We start from the raw sequence: 8709 nt of genomic DNA, 5'->3' as shown, positions 1-8709 counted from the left end.
ATAAGGTATTTGCAATTTCTTCTACTGCGATTTTGGAATTTGCATTTAGGGTTGTATCATTTCACTAACTAATAATAATTTTGTCTTCGTATCAGGTACATGCTTGAACAGTCGCGGCTTCGTCAAGCAGTCACTTTCACCGGACGCCCATTAAGCCAACTTGTATTCAAAGTCTCTCATTATTGTCTGCAGTTGTTGAATCAAGAGTTAGAGCATATGAGAGGGTTGAGCCATGAAGTGTACGTGCATTGCGGTTGTGTATTGAGAACATCGCATCAGATACCATGTGCATGTGAACTGAAACGAGCTTGTGATCTGGAACAAATGATCAGTTCTGAGAGTGTTCACGTGTTTTGGAGAACACTTTTAATCAATCATGGTCACACTGATGAAAATGACGGGCGTAATGATCTGAACGAGGAGCAGCGATATTTTAAGTCCTTAGTGGACCAAGTCTCTAAAGCCGACCCATCCGTAATGCGTAATATTTCAATGTTTATCCATGATCAACTACACCCTGATCAAGCTCAGTACACCGAACCCGATGTCAAAATTAACGTGCGGGGGCGACCTAAGGTGAGCAAATCCACAAAACGTATGCCGAGTTCTTGGGAATATAATAAAACTCGTCGTGGACGGGCTCGTTCTACTAGTTCATCTAGGAGTCGTGGTAGAAGTGGCAGAATTAGCTCGTCATCCTCGGTACATAATGCTGCCTCATCAGGTAAATTATATCTGATAAACCTAACTTTTTTTTATAACTGTTTTGCAATATAGAGTTGTTTTACACTAATATACATGAATGCAGATGGAAAAACGTATCATGGTTCTGAATTCGTACATTCCGATAAAATAGTTGGCATAATTAAACCATACGTCGAATCATACTACGACGTTGTAGGTGATGGAAATTGTGGTTTCCGTACGGTAGCAACTTACATTTTTGGTGATGAAGAAGCGTGGCAGACAGTTAGGCATCACATTCGAAATGAAGTAATTGCTAACCGTTGTTTGTATCAAAGAGTGTTTGTTGATACTGTTGATGCAGCTCTTCGTAGAGTAAGTTGGGACGGTGCAGGTTGTACGCCGGATTATTGGATGATCGTTTGGGATGACTTGTGGCCGGTTGCTACCATGTACAATTCTGCTATCATGTTATTTGGCTTCTCAGGTGGGGACACATTAGCGTTGTGTGGTACTATCTTACCATTGTATGCCGCATCGACTGCTACAAGACCATCACGTGAGATTTGTATAGCTCATTTAGGGAATCACTGCCAGCACTACATACGTTTAAATTTATCGCCTAACTTTCCGGTGCCCCCTATAGTACACTGGTGGTTTGTGCACCGAGGCCAAAGCGTTGTAGGATGGGAGCGCTTCTATCAGGATAGGGTGACACAGTGGACCAGATTGGCCCAACTTAGGGGATATTAGTGGTTGATATTCTGTAATGTTACAGGTGAATTCTGATGAATTATATATGGTTCTGTAATGTTACAGGTGAATTCTGATGAATTATGTGTGGTTCTATAATATTACAGGTGAATTGTGATGAATTTTGTGTGGTTCTGTAATGTTACAGGTGAATTGTGATGAATTATGTGTGGTTCTGTAATGTTACAGGTGAATTGTGATGAATTATGTGTGGTTCTGTAATGTTACAGGTGAATTGTGATGAATTATGTGTGGTTCTGTAATGTTACAGGTGAATTCTGATCAATTATGTGTGGTTCTGTAATGTTACAGGTGAATTGTGATGAATTTTGTGTGGTTCTGTAATGTTACAGGTGAATTCTGATCAATTATGTGTGGTTCTGTAATGTTACAGGTGAATTGTGATGAATTATGTGTGGTTCTGTAATGTTACAGGTGAATTGTGATGAATTATGTGTGGTTCTGTAATGTTACAGGTGAATTCTGATCAATTATGTGTGGTTCTGTAATGTTACAGGTGAATTGTGATGAATTTTGTGTGGTTCTGTAATGTTACAGGTGAATTCTGATCAATTATGTGTGGTTCTGTAATGTTACAGGTGAATTCTGATCAATTCTGATTAATATATTCGAACATGTGGTATTCCAACGGCTATATTCCAACGTCTATATTCCAACGGCTATATTCTCCATCTATAAAATTAAACAATGTTGCTACTTCAGTTATCCACATTTACTCTTTACATTACGATCAACGACAACTCTCAAACATAAATGGCTTCATCTGATTTTACCAACGAGTTCCCTAATTTTCCTCCCGAGAAAAGCATAGTTTCAACTTTGAATAAGTCTGATTGCACGACGAAGATGCTTGATTACCAATACTACGCAATCCGTGTATATGGAGAGACATTTGTGAGTCCAACAATGTTCCATCCTGAATTTCCATTTATGTTTTGCTTCAAGCTTCCGTCTGCTGGTGAATTTCCAATATACTCACTACACATGATGTGGTTCTTATGTTATATGTATTACATGCCTTTTGAATTTGCTCTAGAGGAATGGTTGAACAATTTGAATGAAGGAAATATTCCTAGTCATATTCAAACATTTCTGAAGTGGTTTATGCCTATTGATGACTGGAAAGCTATGTTCGCCAGACTATTGCGTGATAATCAGAGGGGAATCATCCCTAAAAAAAATTTCAACTCCATCATCTTTTTAAGATGGACAGAGTCTGAAATTTCTCATGAGGTTCATCGAACTTATCCTTACTCGATCGTGAAAAATTGGGATCGCTATAAATTAGAGGTTCGAGTACTACAGAGTATCAGCGCTTCAAAGAACGATTACCTGCCAGGACGAGCTTGGCCAAGAAATAGAGGAAATGCTCCATGGAACATTTTTCCTGTGGAATATGAGACGAATATTGCAGAGGAGAAAGAGATATACCTTGCAATACAGTCAGGTGTACCAGCGACATCTTCACCAAACATTCAGGTGTACGAAGAAGATAGTGACTAATGTCTTTTTTTTTCCGGTTTATGTCGTTGTAATGTCTTTTTTCAGTTTATGTCGTTGTAATGTATTTTTACAGTTTATGCCGTTTATGTCGTTCTAATGTATTCTTAAATTTGCAATAATAACAAAACATACCACAAAAAAGTACTAAAATATCAATCCACCAAATTCAGTCAAAATAGTACTAAAATACTTCAAAATACAGTCATAACTCACTTGGCCAAATGCCAAACATCCATAATCTCCTCTAACGACTGCCTATATACAATCGCAGCATCCTCGTCTAGATGACTCATGTGATCCAACACAGTTTCACCCCAGCCAGATAATCGACTAACCCACTGTAAAAAAGTAAAGAACAAAAAACAAGGTTAATATCATTTCACATTTCAGTAAATATCATTTCACATTACTAGACCAGTAAAGAAAAACCAAAAATAACTTACAATCTCACTGTTTGAGCGAGTATAAACAGCCGGTCCGGGTGCAACAATCTCCGGAAGTAGACGAGGGTGTGAGTGACGGGTGTACCAATGCATGTACTGATCCTCACAATCTAATGGAGTATGTGCTGGAGTGAATACAGACAGTATAAGGACGGACGACTGGGGAAAAGAGTCCCAAATACCCTGCACCATCACAGCTGGCACCTCTACACGATACTTCAAACTGGTCCACGGGCGAACAGCCTTAGAAGGCTGCAATATCGGTCTAGGAATGGTCTGCACATGTCCAAGCTGTCGAAGGCATCGCCCCGGCATGTACGACTTGATCACATCCCGATACCGTATCCATCCAGAATATAGAGTCCTCGGGGTCTCAGTAATGGCATCAGGGCCATACGGCATCCACATGACCTACAGATGTATAAAATTACATTAACACATACAAGTAATACACAAATTTGTTTTAATTGAACAGTATTTATAATTATAAAGCAAGTATACCTCATCTGCTGTCAACACATCAAGCCGGGCACGAAATGCTCTCAGCCGCTCATCGCTCTTCTCCATCGATATAGATGGCCACAACGAAGCCCTAGGAAGATCCGGGTCAACTATAACTGCCTCTCGATGTGGCCTGAAGCAAGGAAAATACTCGTAAATCCAGGACTGGAGCAATGTCATACAACCCGTCATCTGCCCGCAATCTCCTCCGGTAGCAATACCAAGATGACGGTATAGATATGCTAGTGCAGCTGATCCCCAAGAAAGTCCAACGGCTCCAGCCGCCGAGTCCTGCACCTCTAACAGACAAGAAGGTCGGATGCGGTCACCACTCTTGTCTACGAACAAGGTGGAACCGAGCATCAGCCACGTCCAAGCTATAGCCTGGGTCTCAGGAATCCGATCACCTCTACAGTGCTCCATGACGGAAGCGGCTCGTATACCACCAGAAGCATAATGACGGGCATCTAACTGAACCCGAGTCACCCCAAACAAATCCATCACGCACTCCTTAAGCTCATCAACAGTCGCATAAGCAGTCACCATGGCACCATCTACGGGGATGCGCAATATCTCCCACACATCATGCATCAAAATGGTCATCTCGCCAAATGGCATGTGAAATGATGACGTGTCTGGCTGCCACCGCTCTACAAATGCCGTGATCAGAGCAGCATCTATGTGACTGTGCATAATACCAGGTAAATGGAACAAGCCAGATGACTCGATATGCGACTGAATCGTCCGGGAAGAACCACTGTACCATAATCTCAGCTTCGTGCAATACCCTGATCTGGTATGACACCTAAGGACGTCCCTATCCTGACCGGCCCATATAGCACATGCAATATGTCCCAAAAAGCTCGGGATCACAGCACCATCAAATGGACCCCCGGGGACGGGGTCCTTCACAACCCAGTCATCCTCTACACTCCTCGATCGCTTGCTGCTACCTGAAATTACAGCAAACGGTTTACATTAATTTTTTAGTATATTTTTCAATAATCACGATTAACACAAATACAAATAAACACATTTTTTAATTTCTCTTACCAGAAGAAGATGCTGCGGTAGAAGAAAATCGTCCGTCTCGACCCCTCGTCACAACGCCACGATCTATGGGGATAGTATCAGCACTAGGACGATGCATAGAAGCATCCCCGTCCATGTCTATATCAGCCGCCTCATCCCGTCCCTCAGCACGCTCCGCCTATGCAGCATGTGCCCTCCGGGCGTCCGCCATGAACCGCTGCTGCTCCTCCCGGTCCCGCCGAGCAGATGCAGTAACAGGACGTGAAGACGTGCGTCTAGGGTCAGCTCCCTCCTGATCCTGTAATATTATTTATTTATAAGGTATATTCAATTTAACATAATTTTTTTTTTCTATACGTTCGGGTCTGCCTACGCCCGGTCCGTGCAATTTTTTTAAAAAAAAAATTCAAAATTTGCCCTTTTTTGGCCTGGGCGGGTGGTTTACACCACCTGCCCTATGGTCCAAACGGGTGCGGCGCACCAGTCGGCCTTAGGGCCGACCAGTGCGCCGCAAACGTTTGGCCCTTAGGCCAAACGGGTGGCGTATGCGCTCCACCATAAGGTGGAGCGCATGCGTTGTACGCGTTCCACCTTAAGTGGAACGCGTACGACGAGCGACCCACCCCATGGTGGAGCGCATGCGCCGCGCGTTCCACCTTACGATGGAGCGCGTGCGCCGTGCGATCCACCATAGGGTGGATCGCTCGACACGCTCCATCTCCACCGTAGGTGGAGATGGAGCGTGTCGCCCGCCTAGGCCAAATTCTGGGATTTTAATCCCGAATTTCGGCCCGATTACTCACGATTTTGATAATTTTTTTTATGGAAATACTTACCGTAATACCCATGTATCCTTTGCCGATGCCTCCTCTTCGTGCCATCTCGTTTTTGGTCGGTTTTTTTTAGAATGGAAAATAAGTTGAGAGGATTTGGAATTTTCAAAACTTATATTTGAAATAATGAGAAGGGTAAAAAGGTCAATACAGGGCGGTGAACCGGAATTTTAGTGCGGTATATAGTCGCCCACATAAACGGGATGTAAAAAATGAACCACCAAATATCCCGTGTATTACTCGAGTTGAGATTGAACAAGTGCAAAACAGACATTATTATTGGATGATGAGAATGGTTGGATTAATGATGTGGACAGTTTTGGGGCAGCAAATGGAAATGAATATATATATTTGTGATGTAGTATTTGAAGAACAAGACAATGGGAGTTATTGAAATTGTTTACTCAGTTTGGTGGATGCTGCCCTACTATTTAGCCTTCTTTCACCTGCTCATCTAATTCATGTACTTGTTTTTTTTGTTCATTTCTCTACTAATTTATGGATTTCAGTATTCCTCCAATCTTTTTTTTTTTTTTCTCGGCTTAATGCATATTTACACTTTTAAACTGGACACGTTCTACCTATTGGCATCCTGAACTTTTAAAATAACATATCACACACATATACACACCTATAGTTGGTTTTAAAAACCAATCACACACCTATAGTTGGTTCTTTCGGGCCTTCTGCACACAAAATCGTTGATTTCTCATCTTTGACAGATGAGGAGGCATACAGAACAAACTCACGCGCTTTTCTTTTTTTCCTATAGTACGCATGCCACCTCAACTATCAAAGATGTCATATCAACGATTTTGTGTGCAGGAGATCCAAATGAGCAAAGTATAGTTGTGTGATAGGTTTTTAACAGCGAAATACAGGTGTGTGATGAGTTATTTTAAAAGTTCAGGGTGCCTATAGGCAAAACGTGTCAAGTTTAAGGGTGTAAATATGCATTAAGCATTTTCTTCTTAATGAACTATTTACACAATTTAATACATTAGAAACTCTCTCAGCTTACTTAAAGTAACATGATTAACTTCTTATATTCACATGGCAGAATAAGAGAATACTTTGAAAAGTATACCACTTATGCAAGTTCAAGAGGCGAATTGTTGGGGTTTTATGTCGTATAGACAATTGTTTTAGGATATAAACTAATTGTAAATGAATTGTTCTTTATTATTTATTTCATGAGATGTAGTATGTTTAATTATATAAAGGCATTAAACTGTTATCACAACTAAACTAGTTAAATAAAAGGGAATCTTGATTTTACTGAAGTAATCATAAAGTGTTTATACAAGCATGAAGCGAGACTATATTTTATAATAAGTCAATAAACTTAAAGTTGTTACAAGGCAAGTAATATGTTTAGGGATTAGCATAATGTTGTTGAGACTTGCATATAACAATGTCTTTTGTTGTAAACAGTGAGCTGATCTCACAAGTTTTAGATATTCAGATATCTAAGCAGTTGCATGGATCCGATGAAGAAGATCATTAGAATTGAAGATCCGACTTGAAAAAACATGATACATAGATTTATCTATTGTCACATGTTTAAGTCTCAAAGGTATTAGTAGGTGATATCATGTAAAATTATCTTCATTTTTACCACTTAAATACCATCAAACATCTTGAACACTTTGTCAAATGACACATCAATGAGATTACTTAATCATGAATTCTCTTCATAACAACATTATCTTTAATTTTACCACTTGAATACGTCTATAATTGCTCACTATAACTACCAATAAAATCACCTTTGCAACCTTCAATAGATGCAACATGATCTTGCAAATCACACCAAAAAAAACCTCTTTGAAATAAGGACTTCAATACTACTTTTCATATCTTTCAATATCTTTTTCACATGTTTTCAACAATTACAAACAAAATCATATCTTTCATCCTCGTCTAATTGAAAATTAAAATCAAACACAGCAACAAAATCATCTTTCATCCTTGTGGTGAAGCTCTTAGCCTAGTGGTTGAGAGCTTACCTATGTTTTGGGAGGTCATGGATTCGAATCACATCCGGGTCTGGTGGAGATTTTTCGTTTTTCTTTAATGTAAGCGCATTGTGCGCAATTTTTTTTTAAAATAAAATAAAAAATATATATATTTTCATAAAAAAAACCAAAACAAAAATAATTAATTAAATGTTTTAGAAATATCTAAACTTTGAAAACATCACACTCTGGTGGGGATTTTTCTTTTTTCTTTAATGTAAGCGCATTGTGCGCAATTTTTTTAAAAAAATAAAATAAAAAATATATATATTTTCATAAAAAAACCAAAACAAAAATAATTAATTAAATGTTTTAGAAATATCTAAACTTTGAAAACATCACACTCTGAACATCACTTTTACTGTAAAACTTCTCAATAGAAAGCCAATTCATAGGAAAATTTGAACTTGCTCTCTTACAAAATAAATTTTCAACAATAAAACATATCTCATCATCCACAACTGAAAATACATAACAATTCAAATTTGCAAAAAAAAAAAAAAAAATCAAATTTTTAATAGTCAAATAAAAAATTTCCGTCCTCACGAGTACTTACAGTCCAAATCTATACCAGAAAATAGACCTAAACATTTTAACACAGTTCTCATCACACTCCAAATTAGTCTTATTATTACTAAATCATCAACATTCACCACCTTCTTCACACCAAAATACTTATCAATCAAATACTTATCAATCAAATTTTCTTCATTTCCCATTCAGAAATTCTCTATTTTCATAACAACTCGGGCCACTAACCATAAAAAAAACTCTTCGATGTCAAACCTCAACCTAACACCACCTACATCGGTATACATACATAACATGTCCTCTTGATGAACCTTGTTCATAATAAAACAATGTATCAACTAACTATGATAACTCAAATCACCTAAGTTTGGAAAATTACTAAAACATGTC

At 38.9% G+C, this 8709-nt stretch overlaps 1 protein-coding gene across 1 annotated transcript; it reads left to right on the top strand.

The window, feature by feature from the left end:
• The first annotated feature begins 477 nt into the window (after window positions 1-477).
• Window positions 478-1437, top strand: LOC136208952 (uncharacterized). The gene is made up of 2 exons (XM_066000252.1): window positions 478-724; window positions 809-1437. The coding sequence occupies exons 1-2, from the start codon at window positions 478-480 to the stop codon at window positions 1435-1437; spliced, it is 876 nt and encodes a 291-aa protein (XP_065856324.1).
• Window positions 1438-8709: the final 7272 nt, after the last annotated feature.

Source organism: Euphorbia lathyris, chromosome 10, assembly GCF_963576675.1.
Source record: "Euphorbia lathyris chromosome 10, ddEupLath1.1, whole genome shotgun sequence".
NCBI lineage: Eukaryota > Viridiplantae > Streptophyta > Magnoliopsida > Malpighiales > Euphorbiaceae > Euphorbia > Euphorbia lathyris.
Note: the sequence above shows the minus strand (reverse complement) of the source record. Positions and strands in the feature narration are given on the sequence as shown.

What these genes read in the sequence shown, in the direction of transcription:
- LOC136208952 (XM_066000252.1), top strand. Translation starts at nt 478, where the DNA reads ATGCGTAATATTTCAATGTTTATCCATGATCAACTACACCCTGATCAA. An exon ending in ACATAATGCTGCCTCATCAG is followed by an intron (nt 725 to 808) that starts GTAAATTATATC and finishes ACATGAATGCAG; the next exon opens with ATGGAAAAACGTATCATGGT.